Here is a 27,841-nt window from a genome sequence, read left to right on the forward strand (position 1 = left end):
GGTTTGCCATCCTACTGCTTGGTCATTGTATGCAGGTTTACCACCCTACTTCATGGTTATCTTACGTGGGCTCAGCACCCTACTGCAGGGTCATCCGTATGTGGGTTTAGCACCCTACTGCATAGTCATCTATGCTATCCCCTATTCTCACACAAGAGAGGAATACACCTTTTCACCCACACTGCACCTTTTTATAATAATTTCACAGTCATTAGCTATATTCTAAATATGATCCCCATCTTCATTTCCCCACCTATGATATGGCATAAGCACTGCTTACACATACAGTTTTCTGACTAACTACCCAAACCAACAACCTCACCCATAATCTTGTGCAAGGATCATCTCCAGCACAAAGTCTTGTAGGAACAGCAAGGCTATCAATAAAACTGCGGGGATCCTCCCAGATCTTTTCATGTATTGTGCAATTAAACAAAAGCACAGGCTGCATTCCTATTAAAAAAACAACTCATAACCACAGAACCTGTGAAGTGTAATTCAGAGAAGCAAAAAGAGCTCAGCCAAGATGGCAGGTGAGTGAGACGTGGGCACACAAAACCAAGAGCTACCTTTTGAACTGGCTTTCTGTAATGGATGGTTGAAATCCTTAAGGATTTGAAGGACAAGCAGGGTTATTATTGAGCCTTAACCCACCTGTTCTCAGAGGTTTCCCTGTTGACAGCCAGGATAATCACTAGGGCTCGATAAGAGGGCAAATAGCCTCTCACACATATGCATGGAGTTAACTTTTCAGGAAATACACATTTTATTTGTCCTCTAATTACCACTGAAAAATAAAAGTGTTTATTTGGGGTTGTATTTTCTTTAATATATTACATTTCATCCCCAGAAGTTATTTCTCAACTTCATTTTTTCTCCAAACATTATTCGAATCTGGGATATTTTCCTGGTGACCATCTGAAGGGTCATTATTTCTAAGTGTTACATCATGACAAGGTGCTGTCGCTTTGGGAGAGTGTATCATATGAACAACATTCATGGTTTTAAAATAACAGTAATATAAAATATTATAGACATATAAACAACAACATTTTTAGTCTTAGATTATGGATAATAATGTAATAGAGCTCAATCAGGGAAAATATTATGCATAATAATGTAATAGAGCTCAATCAGGGACAATATTAAAAGGGTTGTTCACCTTTAAGTTAACTCTTTGTATGTTATAGAGTAGACAGTTCTAAGCAGCGTTTAATACTTTACAAATAATAAAAAATGAAGACCAATTGCAAATTGTCCTAGAATATTACGCTCTACATCATACTAAAAGTTAACTCAAAGGTAGCTCTATGGTTTGGTATTGAAATGGTGTAGTTTTTATGACTAAATTACACTGTGTACATTACAAATAATTAATTCTAACATTTAAAATTTTATTCTTGAACTAAAAAAATGTAATGTTTTAGTTGGAATATTGGTGTGTAGGCAGCCACTCAAGTGCAGTGTGCCTGATTCTGAGATTTCAGAAAGAGCCAGCGCTACACAACAGAAATGCTTTCAGATAAGCCATTGTTTCTCGTACGCAGTGTAAAGGGCCGATTCTAGCTGCCGATATCGGTCCCTTAGACCGATTCGGCAGCTAATCGGCCCGTGTATGGGGACTACCAATGGGCCTGCCCGACTGATATCTGGCCTCAAATTGGCCAGATCTCGATCAGGCAGGTTAGAAAATCTAGTCGGATCAGGGACCACATCGGCTCGTTGATGCGGTCCCCGCAGCCGTGTCACAATTGGCACTCCCACACCAAAATAGCCACCATCGCTTCAAAAATCTGTTGCGCGCGACATTTTTTGCCATTTTGCAAATTTTTTTGAAGAAGCAGGACAAATTCGCTCATCACTAGAAACTACAACTAGGCTATGCTGTATGTTGGATGTATCTATGCAATTTCATCTTTTGACAAAGCTAATGAGAAACATGCATCAAGGTGTTCTCCTATTCATATGTGCATGAACTATAGGAATAATAGGAAGGCAGTCGTATCATGTGTGCGTTTTTCATTCCATTTGGACTGTTAGCCAATCAGACTTAGAGGGTACACACTCGACCTCTGTATGGTTGCCTTAATCCTCCTCATATCTATTAGTCTCATTGTTAGGTATTCCATGCAGTAGTTTAGGAAATGGGTAAAATAAAGGGCACAGTATATCATCCTGTTTTAATCCCACAGTACACAGACTCTGATCCTGAGTGCATATCTAAAATCCCTGCTTCTAAAATAGTCAGATGTGCACCATGAAATAATGATTCATCCTGTTCTGTAATAGCAACCATTGGCTGTGAAAGCATCTCTGTTGCCAGCTTTCCGAATTGGGGACGCTTGCCAGGGCCACTGGGACTGGAAAACCTGAAACAGGGTCAGTCCTCCTGAAATGGGGACTGATGTTAACCTTATTAGATAACCATCACAACACCTGGTAATACCCTTTTTTAGAATGATTTAAAGGAGACATATCCTATAAAAATGATGAATGTACCAGTGAATTATACTCCTCTAGATATAGAAGGATTGTGCTTAAAAAGTTGTGTTTCTGACTGATTTATTGAGAAATTCCCCCAAAACCCCACTAGTCCCACCCATCTGTTCCACTTCCTGCTGGCTGAATTCTCTGGATGAGCTGGGGAGCCGGCGGCCCTCCGTACCCTGCACTGTAGGATAGGAACCAATCAGCAGCTAGGCTGACCTGATAGGGAACTGGAGCCTGTCTGTGCTTGTGTGAGTGCAGGGCTGTGATTGGCTCTCCCCCTCCTACTGTGCTTCTGGCAGGGACCGTTAGGACACGCCCACTCTTCATTTCACACTGGACAGAGAAGTGGTATGATTTATAGGGAGCTCCAATAAAGGGGCCATTGTTACAGATAGGGTTAATGTTTAGCCCAAAGGGAAACCAGCACCGGATATTATTCATAATTGCCTACAGGGTTAGGGGTTTTATTCATTTACCCTATATGTCTCCTTTAAACTGCCCCTACATATTCCAGGAAGTGAGAGTTAACCAGACAGGAAATCCAATTTAAATCTTTTCTCTTGGGCTGCCATTTTGTGATGGCGTGTGTGCTCCCTCAGAGATCTCCTGACAGGAAATAATGCAGCTCTAACTGTGAGGAAGTAGTGTGGGAGCAAAAGACAAAACTTTGTCCATTAATTGGCTGATATGACCTCACATGTATGTATGTGTGTCCTTGGTCATATGATCCCAGGGGAGGCCCTTAGTACTTAAAATGGCAATTTTCTATTTAGGATTACTCAATGGCACATACCACTAAAAAGGTAAATTTTTATGAAAATGGTTTATATAGATAAGGCAGGGTTTTACATATGAGCTGTTCTATGCACAGGGTCGGACTGGGGTGTGTAGAGTCCACCGGGGCCCGCGCCCATAGCGCCCCCCCTGGAGGGCCCCTCGTAGGGCCCCCCACCCGACATCCTTCCCTGAGCACGTAAATTTAACGCATCGGGCAGGGGGAGCGTCTGGGCAGCCGGGCCCAGTCCGACCCTGTCTATGCAACATATTTGTATAGAGACCTACACTGTACAGGGGTATAGTTTTCCTTTAAAAGTTCCCAATTTTTCCATTAGGATTTATGTTACTTAAAGCAACCTTTGACTGAAGAATGAGGATACGTTGTCTTTTTTTTAATATTGTTTCTTCTCTTGTAGGTTTCAAAGTTCTTAGCGCTGATCTTCAACTTGATGCTAACAAGTCAGCTCACAATACTAGCGCCTACATCAGCAGGGAACTTATTGTCCGCAGGGCAAAGGCATTTGGCATAGGGCTAAATTTCAACACCTCAGTGAATGCTGAAGACCGTCTGCAGTTCACCGCTGGTCTTATCACATCGAGCGCAAGTAAATTTGAATACATGTACGCAATCTTGCAAACAAATTAAAGGCTAACCTTTGAAACATTGCATTGTGCTCAGGAAAGCTTTTATTTAACTGGCCTGTTTTAAGAATCCAAATATATATGTAATTATCTATATATACAGTATTTGCTATAGTTTATAGCTAATAGCTGAGTCCTTTACAAATGAATAACTAGCTTTGCTTCAGCAGATGGCATGAGAACTGACAAATTCAACAAGTTTTTTTCTTCTTGATGTTCTTAGGTGTCTCTCTCCTGGAGTTTAATTTCTCCGATTCCAGATACCCAGCTATCAACAGTTGGGGAGCCCAGAGAGTGGCAACTGGTCGTAACTCAGTCACTGTAAATTTCTTTACACCACCGGATGCTGTAATTGGTCGTTATTTTCTATCACTACTGACAAGTGAAGGCCGAACGCGTTTTGCTTCCTTTGTACTCCTCTTCAACCCATGGGCACAAGGTAATATAAGATATCATATACAATTTGTATTCTATTTACACAGCAGAAAACATTATAAATTGAGTTTTTAATTATTGTTACTAGAAATAACAAGTAAAAATAATTCAAAACCTGCTTGAGCAGTTGCACAGTTTAAGGGAAAATTCTAGCCCCCAGGTTGAATCCTTAACCCACAGATAGTTTATAACATATTAAAGGAATACTGTTGAGATTTTTATGGCATACTTTTTATTTCTAAATTACACTGTTCTACCATTTAAAATTGTATTCTCAACCAACATTATAGTTGTAATATTGTTGCCTGATTCTAAACTTTCCGAAGGAGCCAGCATTACACATTAAAACTGCTTTCAGATAACCTATTGTTTTTCCTACTCCTGTAACTGGAGGAGTCCCAAGCCAGACTTGGATTTCTTACTGTTGGGTGCTATTCTGATATCTACTGGAAGTTGCAACTTGCTACCTTCCCATTGTACTGCTGATCGGTTGCTGGGGGGAAAGGGAGGGGGGAGATATCACTCCAACTTGCAGCTCAGCAGTAAAGTGTGACTGAAGTTATCAGAGCTCAGATTAAATGGCTGTGGCACCCTGAGAAGTTTCAAAATTAAATATGTTAAATTTTTGTGTTTTGAAAAAAACATATTTTCCCATGACATTACCCTGTTAAAGAATCTTACCAAACTGGAATATATATTAATAAATATTGCCCTTTTACATCTTTCCCCTTGAGCTGCCATTTTGTGTGTGCTCCCTCAGATCACCTGACAAATTGCAGCTCTAACTGTAAAAGGAAGTAGAGTGAGTGTAAAAGATATAACTCTCTCCATTCATTGGCTAATGGAATCTAATATATTTCCTTGGTTTGTTTGTATGTAGCATGATCATATGATCCCAGGGGCGGCCCTTAATACTTATAATGGCAATTTTCTATTTAGAATTACTCAGTAGCACATACTACTAGAAAAGTATATTTTTATGAAAATGGTTTGTTTAGATGAGCTGCTTTATGCAATATATTTTTTATGGAGAATATGTTTTGTTTAGGTGTACCTCCCTTTGGAGCCTATGATTAAATGATCATGAGTAAGCATGCAATGCATTAGGATATCCAAATGGGGCTGTCAATGTTTTTATGGATTGAAATAAACAAAGTTCAACCTTTTTAGAGTAGCACAGATGTTTATAATTGGTACATGTATTACACTCTTTTGGTCACTATGGGGGTCTTCTGGCACCTACTCTATATGGACTTTTCACTAAATTAAATTTTCTTTGCCCCTGTTTCCCTTTTTTTATTGTTATATATTTTTATATGTTTAGGGGTATAGTTTTCCTTTAACTGTGTTTCCTTTTATCCTGATCCTGATCCTGATACACCCTCATTAAAATTTTCATCATACCTGGAAACTATCCTTCCAAGTATGGGATTAAACTGCCCTTTACCTATTCCAGGTACTGAGAGTTTTAGACTTAAGTTTAGGCACATGTTTGATACTCTTAAATAAAAAGCACAAGATAGTAAAAAGAAAAATAATTTTAAGCAGACACAAAGGTCTCTTAGATTAAGGGATATATTTACTAATACAGCAAACCATGACAATGCCAACTCACCAAACATACACAAGAGTATGACAAGTTTCTGAAAATGAACTCTACATTGGTGAACGCCTTTCCAGCAGGTGCAATTTACCAGTGTGAAACTGAATATTCGCCAGTTTACCAAAAGCACAGGAACACATTTGGCCAAGAGAAATTTCTCCAGGTTCAGACTGGCAAACTATTATTATAGAGACAGAGCAGCTACTTTTGCAATTCATTCAATTGTATAGGGAAAAAATGCTTGTACATTATCTCTCATAATTTACGCTAAGAGAACCTGCTTCCCCCAGCCTCCTTCTGTCATGTCAAAAGATGGGTCGGGTATATTAATTGGGTTGGGTGCGAGTTTGAAGTGGTCAGGATTGGGTTGGGGGCAGGTCAACTTTTTTTCAACCCACACATCAATAGCCTTATGTATTAAGGCAAACTTTGGTGGAGTTAGATGAGGAGAAATTAAAAAGCTGCAAAACACACGGTTCTTACTGTTCTGCAAAGTCAGCAGGTTAACCAAAATGGAATGGAATGGATCTCTTATTGAATATGGCCTAACTAACATTTTTACAACCATTACTCAAGCTCAGTGAATGGTGATGGGCCTCAGTTGTAGAAGAAGACAATGATATTGACTTTTGACTTGAAATGCTTTATTTAAGGGGGCCTGTCACCCTAAGAAATCACATTAGTTGCTTTACTTACACTATATAAATGATTTAATTTAAATGAAATTATTGAATTTGAATTACAGTCACAGCAAGCAGACAGACACCATTTTGTGTACAGTGTTATCAAGGCAAGCTTTGTATCACTCCAAAATCTTATGCATTTGCCATCTAGGTGATATCTAGGAAGTGCTGAATGAAGAGTTAAAGTAACTGTAATTACAAATCTGAGCTGTCAGTCATATATTGCCTGCCCTGCCTCTATTTATAACAGGTATGTATGACTAAATTAAAAAAAAAATTGTTTAATTTCTAAAGGACTTTTATTCTACAGCTTTTTATGTGTGGGTGACAGATCCCCTTTAATAAAATGGGGCTCATGAATGCAACAGCAAGTGTTGTGCTCTAAAATGGCCACAACATTGTAAGTGTTCAATCAACATAAACAAAAATCTTCAGCACACCACTTACTTGCAAAAATACACAACATTGTAAGCACATTATTGCCATTCATAAAAGGTACTTGCACCTGTACATGCTCTTTGCACTTGCACTTTTATTGTGCAATGTCCCCACCCAGCCTACTATGACCAGTTACTCACATGGCATCATATTGACAGAGCGTAACCCTATAATTACTTCCAGCTTGGATACAGCAATTTTTCCAGGGTTTACTTGTGGGCTGTGTCAATAGGCACTACGGATTTGCACCAAATGAACTAAAGGTTCCAGCAAGGTAATTAGACCATAATGAATTATGGGGAAAAAATGCTAAAAAATATCATGATTATCATCTGAAAAGTGAACTAAAAGAAATATTGTCATAAGAAAACATGTTTAAAAAAAAAAAAAAAAATGCATCAGTTAATAGAGCTTCTCCAGCAGAATCCTGCATTGATTGATTTTGAAATTTCACATGGGGCTAGCCATGTTCATTTCCCAGGGTGCCACAGTCATGTGAACTTCAGTCACACTGAAGCAAGATAGCAGCTCCCAGAAGATATCAGAAAAGCACTCAATAGTAAGAAATCCAAGTCCAGCTTGGGACTCCTCCAGTTACATGGGAGTAGAAGAAGCAATGGGTTATCTGAAAACAGTTCTAATGTGTAGTGTTGGCTCCTTCCAATATTACAGCTAAAAAAAATTGTTGGTTCAAGAATACAATTTTAAAAATCATGACAGAATCCCTTTAATCCTATGCACTGCATTTCTGAATGATCCAAACAATTTGTTACTATAAGAGTAGGCCAAAGTTAGTGGAAATGACACGAATGGTGGTGATTATCTGCATCCACATTAAGATAACCAGTACCGGTATGGGAAGCAAATTATTGTAATTGTTAATGATTTCCTTTTCCTCTGTAATAATAAAACAGTAGTGTGTACTTGATCCCAACTAAGAAATAATTAATCCTTATTGGAGGAAAAAATTTTGGGGATTTTGGATTTATTTACTGTTTAAATAATTTTTTTAGGGGCCGATTCACTAAAGGGTGAAAAAACGCATGCCCTAAAAATATTATGACTTCTTATATTTGGAGAATTAACGATCGATTCACAAAAAGGACACTTGTCTGAATTAAGAAGCGATTTTATTGTCATTATTTATCAGGTGATGACTTATTTTTAAGCGATATTTAAAGCATGTGATATGTTTATGTGTCATTTCATGCGTGATTTCAAAATCAGAATATAATCCGGCCTGCTTCAAGATGTAAGAATCATGTAAGGAGCCTGGAAATCCTGAGACAATCCTCATGATATTCATGTTAATGTCTTGGATATTCAGAGAATGTTAATTTTTGCGATTCCTGAAAATATGCTCTTTGTCTAGGGGGGGAATTAAATGCCACATGGGTACAATCTATGGCACCTAACACATTTGGGGTGCCACTCACACAATAGAACTGTCTTTTTACAGTCTTCCGGTCATTTCTATTGATGGGAAACGTTATATAATTCCCAGACACTGAACATATTGCATTCAGGACCTGCCCAAGGCAACATAAAAATGTGGGCTGTGACACTCCACCATATATCCCTCCAACTTTCTGAAATATTCCTGTCCCGAAAAAATTAAGGCAGCACAGAAGTTTGACAATGCCAGGAACAGCATGGCTTCTGTGTGTTAGTGGCTGCAGATAAGGCTCCAGTACCTCATACAGGCTATAGATTGCTGCTCTATTTAACCTATAGCGCCTCACTATTTCCTCCTCTGATAATCCCTCTAGAGTTGATCTTTCCCTGAGAACTTGAGGATGCATCACTATAGAACGATCATATACTTGATTCTCTTCTTCTCAATCCAACAAAAATCCGACTGCAAACTCCATGTTGCCTTCACAAATGCTCACCAACCGCAGTGCTTTTGGAGTAACGCCTACTCCAAGTAGGTGTTAATATTAGCACTGATTATCGCCATATTTCATGCTTTTAATGCTTCAAACATGTCCGTGAATTATGCATTCGTATTATTTCTTTTAGATAATCATCGCAATGTGATGGACATAACGCTTTGCTATAAAATGAATTTTTTGAATAAAACTATGCGTTAAGCGTTAACGACCTTTAGTGAATTGGCCCCTTAAAGTATGGAGAGCCATATAATGGAAAGACCCCTTATACAGAAAACCCCAGGTCCCGAGCATTCTGAATAACTCTAGGGTTCCATACCTGTAATACAATATGGCAGGGTATTTAAGTTTAGAGTTGTCTTGTTTAAGCTAAACTCTCCCTCTCCTTCCCCTTTTTTCACATTTAAGCTGATGTTGTTTACCTATCTGATGATGCAGAAAGGCAAGAATATGTTCTATCAGAATTTGGTCTCATCTACTTGGCAAGCAATCCCAATCCTATAGCCTGGAACTTTGGTCAGGTAACAAAACACAGATATGATGCTTAAGAATCGATTGTTATAGTCCCATACTCAATTCACTATTTTGGGGGGCAGGACACATATCTTTTTGCAGGTTTTCATACAGTTATTAAATCCATCTCTCAATCTAAAGGAACAAATGACTCTTTCTTTGGTTTTTAACATTCCCATTAACTTGTCATTGTGATGCCAAACTCTTGAAATGACGCCATCCTGCAATAGATACAACTTTCCCTCATGGCTGCAATGATGATGGAATAGTGGGGAAAAAACTGAGAGATGTGCCTGAAACAGTTGTAAATGATCCCTTAACCCTTAATGTTTCTTAAGCTTTACATTTCATCCTTATGTATGAAGAAACTTAAGTAGTCATTTACTCTGACCCTGGATTCATGCACAAGAGCAATAAAGGGTGTAAAAGTTCAGTTAAAAATTCCTGATAAGATTAGAAACCGGGCACTAGGTACAGAGCATAGCACTTGAAGGTGCAAGGCAGCCCTGGGCTGTAAGTATTGGGCTCATTTTTGCTTGTGCCCCTGGCACTCTCTAACTTGTGCATCTGACTGATAGGCAGTTAGGGGACTCATAAGGGACAGGAGGGGATGCCTATGAGGTTCTGTCCAGCCCTCATTAATAAATCAATGTTGAATGCATTCATGGTACGTATGCAGGTCTTTGCGGGCATTTTGGAGCACAGATACCTGAGACAAGTCTTTATTGTGCAGAGCAACGAACAAAGTGTAACAAACATAGAAGATTGTGCCCATTTTTTAAATTTTGCACCCTGCCCTTCATATCATAAATCATCTCCATAGAAGTGATTTCAAACCTTGCATAATTATGTTGAGTTACTATATGAAAAGTAAAAAAAATGTATTACTGCTTACATGGAAAAACTTGCTATGTTTTATGCATTTAGTTTCAAGAGAATATTCTCAATGTAAGCCTTGCTCTCCTGGATTCAACGTCAAGTTTCCGCAGTAATGCAGCAGAAGATGTGAGAAAGCGCAACAATCCAGTCCATGTTTGCAGGGTCTTGAGCTCCATTGTAAGTATCCAAAAAATTACCCATTGCAAGTGAGGTTAGGTAACCCTTGTTCTTGAACATATGCTATTTCATTAAAAGGTAATTTTAGAGGCAAAAAAAAAATTGCAATATGCTGAGAAAAGGTCCTGATCATAATGTCTTTAAAGCAGCAATTTTCAATATATGGTGGTCAAGTGGAGGTGGCCCCTCAGCAACTGCTGGCGACACATCACAATTAATCAATGTAATTTCCCTGTTTGTACATGAGACTTTTGGGATACCAATGGTGACACTTAATAAGCACCACTGTGTGAAGGGCAAGCTTTGAAGTAGAGTGAGATCACCAAAGGAGCTTAGAGAGTGAGTGAATAACCTTACCATCCACTAATAATGGATGGGTACTTAAAAGAACCAGTAATACTTTTTGCTTTGTAAACTGTTCTCAACCATGCAAATATACTTCTTAGTTGATGTAAAAGTTTTCAACAAGGAAACTTTCCAGGTCAGAGAAATTCTGGCAGTTTTGCCAGTTTTGGCTCCTGTTTCTCTGTGCTGTGTACAGTCCTTTCTGTTCCGCGCTCCTTCTTGTAACTCCGCCCCTCCTTGAGCCATTTGTGCACTGGCTCTTTATTTTAGCAAATCATTCAGCAAACCAAGGGACTTGAAATCTTAAAAGCAGCCGTGTGTATATTACATTAGATTAGAGGCAATCAAACATAATGACTTTGAGTACCCTTTTCTGGTTTAAAATCTGGTAACGGAAAGAGATCCATCAAATAGTGTTACAATAGTTACTTGGTTTGAAGAATATCCAGAATAGCACAAATGGCATTTAAATTGTTTATTGATTGCCAATAAGGTTGTCAACTTGGAACCTCTGTATTTAATACTTACCTAGATATTGGTAAGAGACAACTTCAGCACATCTGCCTAAAGGGATTATGTTAGGGGAAAACATGTTTTTTTTTTACAAAACATCAGTAATAGCACTTCTCCAACAGAATCCTGCATTGAAATCTGTTTTTCAAAAGAGTAAACAGTTTTTTATATTTAATTTTGAAATTTGACATGGGCCTACACATATTCTTAGTTTCCCAGGTGCCCCCAGTCATGTGACTTATAGGTACCCTTATAAATTTCAGTCACACTTAACTACTGCACTGCAAGTTAGAGTGATATCACCCTCCTTTTCCTCCCAGCAGCTTATCAGCATAACAATTGGAAGGTAGCAAGATAACAGCTCCCTGGCACCTGCACTGCTAAAAATGTTTGCCCCACCTAGTGGTATTTATGAGAATAACACTCAAAAGTAAAAATCCAAGTCTGGCTCAGCAAAGTCATGACTCCTTCAGTTACATTGAGTAGGAGAAACAATCACTTATCTGAATGCATTTCTAATGTGTTGCGCTGTCTTTATCTAAAAGCACAGGATAAGCTGAAATGGCTGTCTATACACCAGTGTTACAACTAAAAAATACATTTATTGGTTAAATAATTACAATGTAAATGGTAGAATCAATTATTTGCAATATGATCAATGTAATATAGCAGGGGGCTCAAACTCAATTTACCTGGGGGCCGCAGGAGGCAAAGTCAGGATGAGGCTGGGCCGCATAAGGGATTTCACAAAAAAAAGTCCTTGTGTCTGTTCTAATTCTAATTGGCTTTCAAGGGATAATGCAAGGCACGGCGGGCGGGAGCTGCTGATTGCGGAAATGACGTTATGCCATCATAACAGTTATTATGGGAAGACGTTCTGTGTGCACAATTAGCGCAGCCACAAAATATTGTACCGAGGGCCGCAAATGGCCCGCGGGCCGCGAGTTTGAGACCCCTGTAATATAGTAATATAAACAATGCCATACAAATCATGACATTATCCCTTTAAGGGCTCTGGCACAAGAGGAGATTAGTCGCCCGCAACAATTCTCCCTTGTCACGGGCGACTAATCTCCCCCAACTACCATCCCAGCGGCGAAAATGTAAGTCACCGGTGGGATGGCACACGCTGCGCAGGCGATTTCGGCAAATCACCGAAAATACCTCGCGAGGCAACTTCGGCGATTTGCCGAGATTTGTTGTGGCCGACTAATCTCCCCGTGTGCCAGAGCCCTAAAGGGTTCATTAACACACCCTTTTTACCAGTTAAATGAGCATTGTAACATGCACTATGGTGTGCCCTGTTTCAGAATTGTGGTGCCAAAACAATGTTTACCATATTTGTTAAAAAAAAACAATAAAGATTATGAAGAACCATCATTTCTATTTAACCCCAAATTATAGTAAAATACAATATCAACATAACATTTGAACAGTAAAAATCCAGTTTGTTAGTATATGCTTGCTATCAATCCTTTTTTTTTTATTAAAAAAAACTTCTGTTAATAGTTTGTCTTTTGATCTATTTGATTTAGCTCAATAGTATGAATAACAATGGTGTTATAGAAGGTAACTGGAGTGGAGAGTATTTTGATGGAACAGACCCCTACGTTTGGAATGGAAGCACCGAAATCTTGAGAAGCTGGTATGGCCAAAGACAGCCAGTGAAGTACGGACAATGTTGGGTGTTTGCTGGAACCTCCTGCACAGGTATTCCAACAACAATTAACATAATCAACTCTTACATTATTTCAATTGCTTCCCTTAGTACTGAAAAGAGGGAATAAATGTGGCAAACCAAACACAAAATGCTAACACTAGCTGCAACAATATTAATATATAACATTATGTAAACTAGCGGGATCCATGACAGACACTTTCTTAGCTTAAAGCAGTTTATTTAACACAGGGGTGCCCATTTCAGCATACAAAACAAATCATAAAAAAAAATCCCTTGTGGACTACCAGTGAGAAAACACAACATGGTTGGGGTCACCCCTGTACTCACAACACTTCTGGGGGGTTTGCTCAGCCTCCGGGCTTTCCTTTCAGCTCCTTAGAAGCTCAGTCTTTTGGTCGCTTTCTCAATTGAAGGCTCCCTCTGCTCCTTGCAGTGGCAAGAAGCACCCCAGCCCCTCTGGGAGCCCTAAAACACAGGGAAGTATCCTTCCTGCTTTGTGCCCTGCTCTTAGAGACTGTTACACACCTTTCCATACAATTAAATAACTTTACACAGGACAGCCTTCCTGTGGAAAGTAAGCTCAAATAGGTGAGCTGGACTACTGGAATGGATCGCCTGATCCACTTGTTCCATCCAGAACACTATAGCTTTCAGGGCGAAACAGCAAAACCCTTTAAACAGAGAAAACATTCTCTGTTTATCATCATCTCCCTTAAAGCTTACATCTCCCACTATGGAGAACGCAAAGGGAAAACTCACATTTCCTCTCATTTGTTAGGTCACACCACCACAATAGCCACACTTGAGAACACCACAAGCAACATTTTACTGAGCAAAATTATGACACATAACATCATCTCATACAATAAAAAGAGAAATAGAGACATTTTTCATACACAAACTCAAATTATACCTTAAGGAGCAAGAGCATAAGGAACAAAATAAATGCCAAGGGGCAGAGCCAATTTTTTAAACTATGTGCTGAAGCTAAATAGGGTATAAGTTATACTGAAAATAGAAAGCTAAGGAAACAGATACAGGATATTAAAACGATGAGGAATGCAAGTATTCTCCAGAATTTTATTCCTTTTTAACGTAGCATGGTAAGAGATCCCGGACTAGGGGTGGCTACAGAGGTACCTAAGCAGGTGCCACTTCTGCCTACCCCTAGTTCCTGCCCTGCCTAACATGTTCCTGGTCATTCCTGTACTTAACCATAGACAATGAAAGCAATGATGAAGAGTTCTCCCTAAGAAATGGCTGTGAATGGACACAGGAAACTTTCCAAACCCTTTTCCAACACAGTATTCCTGGGGTTCAGAAGACCAAATGGACATTTAACTTACTTAAAATGATCAAGGAACAATGACATTCTCAAACTAGAAAGGGAAGTTTGAGAACAAACTTCATGTTGGGTTGAAAAACATGAAGTCACTGAATGGGCTCTGCCCACTTTCTCTAACCTTGGACAGCAGTTATACAGTAAAAACCACTGTGCAAAGTTTGGGGACCCTGGTTTTAATAGTGTCTGAATGGCAGCAACTTAAATTTCCCCACTGAAAGTCAACGACATCTGATTGGCGGTTGGTGGCTCCACCCCCTTTTTCTAACCTGGAACTGCAGTTACCCAGTGACTAACTCTGCAAAGTTTAGGGGCCCTAGGATTAATAGTTATAGAACGGCAGCAATTAAAATTTAAACCAATAAAAGTCAATAGGTGAATAGTGATTGGTGGTTCCGCCCACTTTTTCTAACCTTGAGTCGAAGTCACCCAGTGACAAACAGTGGGCACCCTGGCATAAATAGTGTGAGAATTACAGCACTTTAAATTTAAACCAATAAAATTTAATGGATGAAATCTGATTGGCTTTTAGTGGCCCAACCTACTTTTACTATTTTTGAACTGCAGTCCCCCAGTGACCAACTTTGCGAATTTTGGGGACTTTTTTTTTTGGGGCATAAACATTGTGAGGCTGACAGCATTTTACACTTCCCCATTGAAAGTAAATAGGTGAAATGTTATTGGCTGTTGGTGGCTCCACCCACTTTTTTTCTAAATTTGAATGCCAAATACCCAGTGACTAACTCTGGAAACTTTAACAACCCTGGAATTAATATTTAAATAATGGCATCAGTTTAAATATAAACCAATGAAATCTAATGGGTGGAAATGGATTGGCTGTTGGTGGCTCCTCCCACTTGTTTGGGAACCCTGACATAAATAGTGTGAGCAAAGCAACATTTTAAATATAAACCAAAAAAATTCAATAGGTGAAGTCTGATTGGCTGTTGGTGGCTCCACCCACTTTTTAAAACCTAAAAATGCAGTTCCCTAGTGAACCTGGCAGCAGGTTGAATTTCTCATTGAAAATCAATAGGTAAAATCTGATTGGCTGTTGTTGGCTCCACCCACTTTTTCTAACTCTGAACTGCAGTTACCAGGTGACTAGCTCTGCAAAGTTTGGAGACCATAGTATTAATATTTAAAGAATGTCCGCAGTTTAAATTTTAGACATATCAAGTGTGATATCTAATTGGTTGTTGTTGGCCCCACCCACTTTTCTAAACTTGGAACATAGTCACCTAGTGACAAACTGTGCAAAGTTTGGGGACCCTGACATTAAACATGTGAGAATGGCAGCAGTTCAAATTTTCCCACTGAAAACAATGAAAGAAATGTGATTGGCTTTTGGTGGCCCCGGCCACTTTTTCTAACCTTGAGTACAAAGTCACGCAGTGACTGACTGTGCAAAGTTTGCGAACTCTGGCATCAAACCAATAAAATTCAATAGGTGAAATCTGATTGGCTGTTGGTGGCCCCGCCCACTTTTTCAAAACTAAAACTGTAGTCCTCTAGTGACCAACTGTGAAAAGTTTGGGGACCCTGGTGTTAATACTGTGAGAATGGCAGCAGGTTGAATTTCCCCATTTAGAGTCAATAGGTAAAATCTGATTGGCTGTTGGTGGCTCCACCCACTTACAAAAATACAAAAAACCTTCAATGCGTAGTCACCCAGTGTCTGACTATGCAAAGTTTGGGAAGCCGGGCAACAAACCAATAAAAATCAATAGGTGAAATCTGATTGGTTGTTGGTGGCTCCGCCCACTTTTCAAAACTAAAATTGCAGTCCCCTAGTGACCAACTGTGAAAAGTTTGGGGACCCTGGTGTTAATTCTGTGAGAATGGCAGCAGGTTGAATTTTCCCATTGAAAGTCAATAGGTAAACTCTAATTGGCTGTTGGTGGCTCCGCCCACTTTTCAAAACTAAAATTGCAGTCCACTAGTGACCAACTATGAAAAGTTTGGGGACCCTGGTATTAATTCTGTGAGAATGGCAGCAGGTTGAATTTCCCCATTGAAAGTCAATAGGTAAACTCTGGTTGGCTGTTGGTGGCTCCGCCCACTTTTTCTTACCTTGAACCACAGTTACCTGGTGCCTCTGCAAAGTTTGGGGACCCGGTGTTATTACTGTGAGAATGGCAGCAGGTTGGATTTCTGCCAAGTCAATAGGTAAAATCTGATTGGCTGTTCACATCTCCGCCCACTTTTGGGCATCCAACAATCATCATATTTTCATTCAGGCTGACCCCATGACTGTGTGATTCAAGTTTGGGGAGTGTAGCCTCAAAGCTGTAAGTTTGGCAGTAGTTTCAATTTCCCCATTAAAGTCAATGGGTACAATATGATTGGCTGCTGTTGGCCCCTCCCACTTTGCAGATTTTTTTTTTTTTTTTATAAAACCTGAATGCGTAGTCACCCAGTGACTGTGCAAAGTTTGGAAAATCTGGCATCAAACCAATAAAAATCAATAGGTGAAATTTGATTGGCTGTTGGTGGCTCCGCCCACTTTTCAAAACTTAAACTGCAGTCCCCTAGTGACCAAGGGTAAAAAGTTTGGGGACCCTGGCGTTATTACTGTGAGACTGGCAGCAGGTTGGATTTCCGCCAAATCAATAGGTAAAATCTGATTGGCTGTTCACAGCTCCGCCCACTTTTGGGCATTCAGCAATCATGATATTTTCATTCAGGCTGAGCCCATGACCGTGTGATTCAAGTTTAGGGAGTGTGGCCTCAAAGCTGTAAGATTGGCAGCAGTTTCAATTTCCCCCATTAAAGTCTATGATTAAAATTTGATTCGCTGTTGTTGGCCCCTCCCACTTTGGGGTCATCCAACAAATGTTGCTGCTTCATTCGGCGTGACCCCATGATTATGTTATTCAAGTTTGGGGGGTGTAGCTTCAAAGCTGTAAGTGCGGCAGCAGTTTGAAAATCTTCCCTGTCAAAGTCAATGGGAAAATTGGGGGGTTCGGAGCGGCGCCACAGAAAGACGGGGGGCCGGATCACTTCGAAAAGCACAAGCAACCTGCTCCGCTATAGGGCGAAGATGTGTGGGGAGTTTGGGTATTGTACCCCTAAAACTGTAGGAGGAGTAGCGTTTAGAAAATGGGGGGCGCTAAGAAGAAGAAGAAGCGGAAGAAGCGGAAGAATAAGCTAAAGTCGAAGAACAGTATGTTGGGGTTTTCAACCCAACATAATTAGAGAAAGTAAAGAAGAACCTAACATATTTAAAAATCTACTAAACTAAGCACAAGGCCCAAATTGTGGGTAAGACATATGTAAGAAAAATGTTAAATTTAGTTATCTGTGGGCTTGTTGGTGGCTGGTTATGTTTTTCATAGGTGATCATATAGGGAGAAGATCCATTAAATGATCTTACAGTGTATGGCCACCTTAAAGGGGCACATTTTGTCTCACAGATACTGCTCAGCTTATCCAGCATGACCCACTGCATTTGTGAAACGACAAAACAATTACAAAATAGCAAAAAATCCACGCAATGTGCTTGTTGCACAACTTTTTTGCCACCTGCATCCTTTTTGATGCAACTGTGACTTTTTATATTGATTTTTCCGCAGCAAATTTTCAAGGAAGTTTTGTGAAACCAAATTCACTGTGAATCCATGCCTGAGAAAAAAACTGCTCATCACTACTTACGAGGAGAAGTAGAAGACAGTCGGAGCTGGCTTAGGCAACATTTTACCATTTAGTCAATTTGAGATTTTGGGATTTTTTCAAGCTTAGTGAGCATAAAAACATGATTCAAAAATTATAAATTCAAGGTGATAGAGGTTTTTTTTAACTGGTTTTATTCCACTGCTTTTCTGTTTATTTGGATCTTTTAATAGATATGGTAATATTCACTTTTTTTTATATTGAAAGATTATTCAAAGTAGAAAAAAATATGAAAAAAACACAAATATGAGGTTTTACTATTTAGTCAATTTGAGATTTCTGAATTTTGTGAACATTAAAACTTCAAAAATTATAAATTTGAGATATTAGAAGTAGAAAAAAATATGAAAATTACACATATATGAATTTTGATAAATAACATCCTCCTGTGACATTATAAGAATAATAAGGGCATTCATGATCACACATATGGGTTCACATTTACAAGTAGACTACTTAGTCTACTTGTAAATGTGAACCCATATGTGTGATCATAAATGCCCTTATTATTCTTATTATGAAAAGCAGTCTTTGAGAAAATTTAAAAAAAAACTGAAAAAATGGCACCTAGACAAAATATGAGTTCTCACTGTGCCTCTGTCTATTGATTGGCTAATATACTGTAGGTATTCCTGCTCAGGGTTTGGGTCTCATGGCTCTTAGGAGTCAGTAATAGTTTATTTTGGAATTATCCAATGGTACAAATTATTAGACAAATGTATTTTTGGTACAATGTAAAAAGGCTTGATTGATACAAACACATTATGGCCTGTGTTTTGTGATATTTCTATAGAGACCTGGAAGTTTTGGGGGTATAATTTCCCTTCAAGGCAGACATATCATAAAATAATAAACCAAAATACATTAAAGGTTTCAAATGAATAATAAATATTGGTTAGCCATTAAGCAGGTACCATAGGTTTGCCTTTGTATATGCATTAAATAAAAATATATAAAAACATTTTCAGTCAGCAGATCCCTTGGATTACCCTGCCGGGTAATTACTAATTACCAATCAGCACATGACACAGACCACAACCTAAGCATTGAACAATATTTCAACACCAGGGGAGAAGCAGTGCCAAGGAGTGAAGATAGTATCTGGTAAATATATAAAGCCTTTGCAAGACCTTGCAAGTATTTAAGTTTGTTTTCCTAAATTGTATAAACTTGCACATTTAATACTTGCTTATTTTATTAATTTGATAAACTTGTGCAATTAAAAAAACTTGAATACTTTAAATTTTCAAGTTTACAAACTCGAATAAAACTCAAACTGAATATATGGCTTGATTTTGCCTAGGACAGGCATCCTCAGCGTGGGGAGCAGGCGGAAACAGTGGGGACCGGGGAGGACTTTAGTCCGGCACCCCAACAGTCTGAGGCACCATGAACTGGCCCCCTGCTTAAAAAGTTTGAGGACCCCTGGCCTAGGACAACTCCCTTGACTTCTTTAGAAACTCAAATTTTTAAATTTTTTTGCACTTATACAATTATTTATTAATACTTAATAAATACCAGACATTCGATGGGGGCAGATTTATCAAAATTCGAGTTTGTAAAAAAAAAAACACAGACGTAAAAGAAAATAACTGTGACAAAACTCGTGTGACTTTTCTTTTCGAATGCTAGCTTATAAGAGAAAACACGAAAGAATATTCCGGCATCTCATACACTGATTCACATTGTTCCATTTATTTTCAATGAGGCAAAAAAACTTGTTTTAATAGACTGGGAAAATAAATCCTTATTAGAGACAATATTAATTGACTTCTATTGAACCTCAACAGCTTTTACGAGTTTATTCACTGATTTTTTCTTTAATAAATACCAGCTTTTTTGCTCTTAAGAATATTTTCAAGTATATTTGCATTTTTCGGTTTGCTTTTTTTTTTTGAATTGCGAAAAGAACACAGACTCGAATTTAGATAGATTAGCTCCCTAAGGGGTTTGCTCTTGCCACCCCATAGTGCTCTTGCACTTTCACCCAAAGGGCTCATGAATTGTACAATGAAATGGCAAATGAGCAGAATTAGTGACCCAACAGCATTTAAAATGGGACAATTATGTTGTGTCAAAGAGAGGCTGCATTCTATGAACTGAAATATTAATTTATAAATTAATAAAATAGCTGTTCCACATAAAACAGGAATTTCCATTGCTGGAATGAAAGCTGGTTTCTACGGTTAGATCTGGGAGACTTCTACAGTGGATGGCAGGTTTGGGATTCAACGCCACAGGAAAAGAGTGATGGTAAATATGGATTTCTTGTGTCAGAAAACAAAATACAGTGCCTAGGGTGATGAACACTCTTCAAAGAGAGGCTAAACAAAAATACATAAATTACCTCTATTTTAGGCATGTTTAGCATTTGACGGGCATCTAATTTGATGACACGCACTCCTTGGTCCACTAAAACTTGTCTTTATTGTAGAGATCTTAAAACAATGACTTTCATTGTTTTAAGATCGCTACAATAAAGACAAGTTTTAGTGGACCATAGAGTGCGTGCCATCTCTCTTCAAATTGATGTTCGTTTAATACCTCAGGCTACGGGTTCAGGGCGCTGCACCTGGACTACCACATGTCTTTGGTGAGTGTATTTCCCAATAACATTGCCAGGACTGTTTTAAAGTCATGTGTTGGAGGTGGAGGGTCCGGGGTGTATAAACCCAGACCACATAATTTATGGGGTAAGCTCATTATCATTTCATTTGTACTTAGTTTTGAAAGACAGCCCAGGGATTATATACACCGGTGCTCGTATTCATTCGCCCTCCTGTTACCGCATAACTGAGCCACTTAGTATTATTTTTAGGATTGAAGGGCACCTAAACCCAAATTGAAAATAAATGTAAACTTTCCCAGGGTTCTCCTCTGAAGACATTTACAAATTACCATTAGTATTTGCAATAGTTTCTGAGATATTAGCAGTTTTAGACTGCATGTTTGCATGTGCTTAGCGGCATGGGCTAGAAGATGAAGCCAGGAATTATTGCAGTATCAAAAATTGTTACTTCATAAAGTTAACCATTTGCCAACCATCCTTAAAACAAGCGGCTGCATATCTTGCTTGTTTGCTGCAAACAAGTTTATTTATAATAAGTACCCCTAGGCCCTTCTACATCAAGAATTTTGCCAGCTGTGATGCCAGGATATGGCAATACCACAGATCTTCACTATTTGGTTTTACTGGTTTTATTAAACAGTATAACACATAACATCAAAGTAAATCCACTGGGAAAACCTTCAGGTAGTTAGCCAACACAGTCAGCAACACAGGGGTTAAACATGCCCATCACAATACAACCCAGTACTTCCTGGAGCAAGTGGAGCAAGCAGTCCTTTATCCAACAGCACCCTAAAGTACAGTCATTAATCCAACAGGGCCCCCCTCAGTCACAGGGCAGCAGTTCCTCCAGAGTAAGAGATACAAACAGTTCCCTTACAGTTCACACTGCATGGGGGGTAACTGGGACAGGAATCTCTTACCAACTCCCACTCCTGGGCACCCACACAGAGGGGCAGGTACTTCCTTCTTCCAAAGTACCCCTTTCTCCAAAGGTGCAGCAGCTCCCCAACACCAGTAGTGATCCACTCTGCAGGCAATCTAGATCCTCAATGGTTCTGCTGGGGTCAGTTGCTTGGACCTTCCCTGATCCAGTAGCCAGTGACTTGCAAATGTTTAAATCCAAGGTGACTGAATACCATCTGCCACTTAGTTGCCCAGATGTCAGTGTATGATGCAATAAAAGATAATTTAAAAACTTCCTGAGTGTCCTGGAATTTGCTAAAAGAGCCAATTGAACAGTCTACTGAGGGAACCATGTAGTTGCCACCATATTCAGGGTAGCGGTAGCTCTAGAGTTCTTTTGCATCAATAGGCATAGTTGTGCACCATTGATGAGAAAAGGCAAGTTGGATGCAATGGCAGCCCTGTGAAATGTGCAGGAGCATGTTTGCACACAAGTACCTTAATGAACTGAGTCGCTATGTGTTCTCCATTCTGTCCACTACCCCCATTACTTCTTTGGTCTCTTATCAGAACATTATTTTATTATGCAAAGAAACAGTTGGTTGTGAATTGGACGGGAAACAGTTTTCCCGCACTTAAACACTAGTCAAACCTTGTTGATAAATCTCTTCTCTCCACTAGACTCATGAAGCACCAGGCTGGCCAGCCAAATTTGTGCCCCGTGGCTCGTTATCAGTCTTATGCATAGAAATTATATCAATTCTATCCATTTATCGTGAACTGGTCTGCTCTCACCTCCCTTTTTCCACCTAACTCTTCTTAATTTATATACCAGATGCACGTGCATTTTGGCCGTATGAAATCGCATATGGTGAAATCATAATCCACTTCCTTACTTAATAGATGTTCTCCTTAGCAAACATGAACGCGATATGTACAGTAATAGACATGATAATGGTTAAGTAAACTTTAAGCAGCATGAGTATTAAGCTTTGGAACAAACAGGGTGATTACAACAATAAATACACTTAAATACAAAGTACAGTTGACAAAGTTTAAGTGCAAAGTGTTAAAGAAACAAGAGGAAGGAGGTCCCGTAAAGCTTACAATATAAATATATTTATATGTGGTTTTGTATTCTAAGGACTTTACCAGCTTGGGCCCACTTCCCAACGTGCAGTAAAAGAAGGAGAAGTGGACCTGCTGTTCGATACCCCCTTTGTGTTAGCAGAGGTGGATGCCGATGTTATCATTTATATTGTGCAAGATGATGGAACAGTCACAAAAGCAGGAAAACGTGAAAATGATGTCGGTCAGCTGATCTGCACCAAGGCTGTGGGTCAAAAAGCAATGAACGACGTTACTCTGGAATACAAGTATAAAGATGGTACAGTATGGGTGGGGTAGGGCTATACGACTTACTAGAGCAAAGACGATAAATCGATTGGTTTCAGACAGTAGTCCCCAACAAGTGACTCAGGAGCAACTTGTTGCTCGCCAACTCCTTGGATGTTGCTCCCAGTGGCCTCAAAGCAGGTGCTTATTTTTTAATTACTGGCTTGGAGGCAAGTGTTAGCTGCATAAAACCATATGTACTGCCAAACAGAGCATCCTGTAGATTACTAGTCCACATAGGGCCTACCAAAATTCCAATCATAGCCCTTACTTGGCACCCCAGGAACATTTTTCATTATTGTGTTGCTCACCAAATTGTTTTACAATTGAATGTGGCTCACGTGTTAAAAAGAGTGGGGACCCCTGGTTCAAGATGTGTGTAATCAGGCAAAAATAATCATATATAGGTCACTTATACAAAAACCTATAAGAAGCATTCATGTTATTGCTAAAGTATTTATATTGTGACAGCTAACGACAAGTGAATTTTTTTGCCAGTGAAATTTGCATTTTTGCCAGCAGCAAAGGTTTTTTTGAATTTTTTTTAATTTTACGGTGTGTATGTATGTATAACTTTATTTATAAAGCGCCACAAGGGTACGCAGCGCTGTACAGTCTTACAGAATACAAAATTACACACAGGGAGGACAAGTGATATAATAAATAAATACAATAAATACATATATGTATATATATATATATATATATATATATAAGTGCCATGTGGTATGAGACACAGTAGGAAGGAGGTCCCTGCCCCGTAGAGCTTACAATCTGAGTGGTTGGGTAACATACAGGCACAAACTGGAAGGTAAGAGTGCATCAGGTATGGGCATTTGCCCTTAAGCGCAGGACTGGGCAAAATAATGTCTTAGTGCTCCAGAAGGTAACAGCTGAGTTTTTTCTTAAAGAGAGTTGGTGAGTTTTCCCTACGGAAGGATTCAGGGATAGAGTTCCAGAGGTAAGGAGCAGCGAGATAGAAAGGAACATGCAGGGAGACCAGTGAAGAAATGTAGTGAGGAGCAGAGGAGTGAAGGGCTTTGAATGTCAGCAGAAGGATTTTGTAAGCTATCCTTTGCTTGACAGGCAGCCATGCTAGTGAGCTTAATTGAGGCTGAGCAGGATCCCTCTTAGGAGAGAGCAGGAGGATCCTGGCAGCAGAGTTTAAGATTGATTGCAGGGGAGAGAGGTGGGAGTCTGGGAGTGTGTTTATTTTTTCCACTGTAAGAAAATACTGTTTTTTGTGCTGTTTTTTGTTTTGCTGGAAAACAGTTTTTTGCACCAAATGTAAGAAAAGACGCTGTCATTATTATGTTCCCACTGCCTTCCACATCAGTTAATCAGACTATAGCCATCCCCAGCTGGCATGTGTGGAGTGAATGGGCAAGATGGGAGCCTATATTTTCTATGGAGAACAGCTGTAGCCTAGTGGAAAGGAGCTTCTATAACAAAGTAGGGCAAGGTATATGTTATTGCAGAGCTAAAAGCACCTTAAATGCAAAGTAATTTCCCTTCCTATCAGCTCCAATGTATTTGGCAAATTCTTGGCAAAATTTCACACATTTTCCTACAGTTTAGCAAATTACTGATCATCACTTAGTGGCAAACATATTCTTACAGAAACTTAAAATGTTTCTAAGAATCCATTGCTGAGAATCTTATGTTTACATAATCCCGTAGGACTAGTGATCATTCTCGGTGTAGTATTATTGTTGCATTCATTAACATGCAATTTTTGTTCTAGGCTCATCTAAAGAGAGAGAAACGTATGAAAAGGCTCGGAGCAAGATAAGAGGTTCTGAATTTGAAGCTATGTCACGTGCTCTAGTCTCCTCCCCACCTCCCCCAGAGGTTACTGGGACAATTACTGTTGCTGGAACACCTACAGTTGGAGATGATATCAATGTGACTCTAACTCTAAAGAACATGACTTCGGATAACAAAACGGTTACCGTGAACCTGAGTGCGGCAGCTATTGTGTACAACCATGCCGTGAGAAAGCCAATTCTTAGCAATTCTGCAGCTGTTCAGCTAGGGCCAAATGAAGGTAATTTCTAAAAAAAAAAAACTCTACAAGACCTGAAATTCATCCTCTCTAATGTAAAGTAAGGATACACCTTAAAGAGAAAATTAAAATAATTGGTAAATTCTAATTTAAGCACCACTAAATAGATTTCTAACCAAATGGCCAAAATGATGAAACATAATGATAGCTCTTATACTAATGATATTTAGCTTTGACTAAATCTCATTAGTATAAGAACCAATAAATGTGATCCATTGAAGACAAAGTTTAAACTATACCATGCATTAGGGTTTGCTAGATTCTTATCCCTAATAGGAGTCTTAAGGTAGCCATACGCTATAAAATCTGCTCATTTGGCAAGCTTGCCAAACAAATGGGTCTTTACCCTGATATGCCCAGTTAAGGTGGCTGATATCAGAGTAATGTGATCATTTGTGCCAAACAATCATATAACAATTACAGTATGCCAAAAAAAGTAGCTCTACACTCGATGGGTCACTCTCCTACTGCACTCACCAAATGGATAAAACTTATTGACTCACAACTGGAACTCTACATGCTAACCTACTTAGCCAGAGGATCCCCACAAAAATTAAAAAAGATATGGAACCCCTGGCTTGACTAACCAGCAACCACAGTTTCGTAATGCTATTATATTTACACTCCTCACCCCCTTTCTACCCTTTCTTCTTTTTCTATTATTCTTCTTTATTATGTGTTACAAATATATAAATAAAAAAAGTTACTATTACAAAAAAAAATAATAATGATGGGCATAGTAGCCGTTGGAGCGAGGGCTGCATCAATGAGAGAAACAATGTGGCCCCTGATCCATCAGGAAAACCAAACCTGCCCGATATTGGTCTGGAAGGTCTGTTGGGGGGCCCCTCCCCATACATGGGCAGATAAGCTGCTTAATTGGTCTGAAGAACTTAAATCTGCCCTTGTGTGGGCACCTTTAGGGTTGTCTAGTCTTATCATTACTTGGGGCTTTTGTCTTGCACATGTTTATCACCCTTATTTCTCTTCTGAATTTCTCTTCTGATCATATTCTGGTTTTAGAGTCATGGATAGATAAATGGACTAGAAGCAGGGGCTCAAGATGACAAATATGTTGCAGTGGGTACTTACTTCTCTTGAAAAGTTATTCATTCAGGCTACCTATATCTATGCTAGTGTCTCTCTCTTCCAATATCTCTACAGCAAAGGGAGTGCCAGTACAGATCAAATATTCACAGTATGAAAAGCAACTGACCAGTGACAAGATGATCTATGTTACTGCTGTGTACAAGGTTGAAGGAAAGCCAGAGAAGTTTGTGGAAGCAAATATTGTCCTACTGAATCCAACTCTGCAAGTCAAGGTAAGACTGGCACATAAAGAAGCACTTAGTCAACCAAATTGCCAGGTTTAGCAATAAAAAAATGTTCCACTCCTAGGTCCATTGGTGTTACACAAGAAGTATCTAGCTGAGCAACACAGAAAAAGCCACAATAGACTGTGGGGTGTATGATGGTTCCAGAACTAAAACATGGTTCAAGACTAATATTAAATGTTTACAGTTTTCCATTCTGGTGCAAATTTCATTGGATTTATTTCTCTGCTATAAAACATGTTGTTCTTAATGCATAACTGACCACAAAGTACATAATGGTGTAATTTACACAAATTTCAATTAGTAGGGGCATTTATAAACATGCCTATATTATCCTTTCCTTCCTTTTACTCACCAGGCTCTTAAAACAGCTATCTTTGATAGTCCAATGGTGGTAGAAGTCACATTTAAAAACCCTTTATCAACACCTATCACAGGCTGTGTCCTTAAGGTTGAAGGCAGTGGTTTAACAAAGGATGTTATAGAGAAAAAGTAAGTATTAAACTGCTCATTTCATGCTATTCCATTCAGACTTTCTGTCAGGCGGGGAGTATGGAGCTATTTCTATTGACTCATCAGCTTTATGACTTTTTGTTCACAACATTTTTTTAAACAATAATACCAATTCTATTTTATGTTTATTTAGTGGAAAGCACTCAAGGCAGTTTCACTTTATTTCGTGCAACACTGGCTCACACTCTGAGACACGCATGGTCATAGGCATGTTTCCACTGCTCCTCGTTGGCAATAATTCACTAACGTATATAAACAGTAAAGCACTAATATTCTTTTTTTTCCATCTCTCCAAAGCATGGGGCAATTGGAACCAGGCCAAAAGACCAGTGTAAAAGTTGAATTTATTCCATACATGGTTGGTGATAAGGAGCTACTGGTCAATCTCGCATGTGACAAGTTCAAAGACATCAAGGGCCACCTCAGCATAAAAGTGCAAAGTTCCTCCAGTCGCCTTCGTGCATGTTGTTTCTAGCTGTGCTCCAGATGTAACTGGGGCTAGTATGCTCCCCAGCTTTACTATATACATTGTAGTAGAAAATAAATTCTTTCTGCCCAGTGCAGTAACATTTAACAATCTTTGTTGTTCTTGCATGTGTATAGTGATACAGTGATCCTTCTGCAGACTGTGAAACAATGAGCCTTAGCCACTACCTTAAAGGAACAGTAACACCAAAAAATGAAAGAGTTTTAAAGTAAATGAAATATAATGTACTGTTGCCCTGCACTGGTAAAAGTTGTGTGTTTGCTACAGTAACTCTACAATAGTTTATATATAATAAGCTGCTGTGTAGCCCCAGGGGCAGCCATTCAGGCTGGAAAAAAGGAGAAAAGGCACAGGTTACATAGCAGATAACGGATAAGCTCTGTAGAATACAATAGTGTTTTATCTGTTATCTGCTAAGTGCCTGTGCCTTTTCTCCTTTGAATGGCTGCCCCCATGGCTACACAGCTGCATTCTTTATATAAACCATAGT

General features: G+C 39.1%; 1 protein-coding gene across 2 annotated transcripts; it reads left to right on the top strand.

The window, feature by feature from the left end:
* The first annotated feature begins 476 nt into the window (after positions 1–476).
* On the top strand, positions 477–27,438 carry tgm3l.2 (transglutaminase 3 like, gene 2). Of its 2 annotated transcripts, XM_004918780.4 has the most exons (13): positions 477–533; positions 3,684–3,872; positions 4,133–4,348; positions 9,369–9,481; positions 10,401–10,529; positions 12,923–13,097; positions 19,051–19,186; positions 20,232–20,335; positions 22,702–22,944; positions 24,697–24,999; positions 26,182–26,339; positions 26,710–26,843; positions 27,162–27,438. In XM_004918780.4, exons 1-13 carry the CDS (start codon positions 527–529, stop codon positions 27,337–27,339), a joined length of 2,085 nt encoding a protein of 694 aa, XP_004918837.1. In that variant the 5' UTR covers positions 477–526; the 3' UTR covers positions 27,340–27,438. The 2 variants fall into 2 exon arrangements, with proteins under 2 accessions (XP_004918837.1, XP_031750710.1); XM_031894850.1 differs by lacking the exon at positions 477–533 and having other exon boundaries at positions 3,726–3,888.
* The last annotated feature ends 403 nt before the right edge of the window (positions 27,439–27,841 follow it).

This window comes from Xenopus tropicalis, chromosome 10 (genome assembly GCF_000004195.4).
Source record: "Xenopus tropicalis strain Nigerian chromosome 10, UCB_Xtro_10.0, whole genome shotgun sequence".
Taxonomy (NCBI): Eukaryota; Metazoa; Chordata; class Amphibia; order Anura; family Pipidae; genus Xenopus; species Xenopus tropicalis.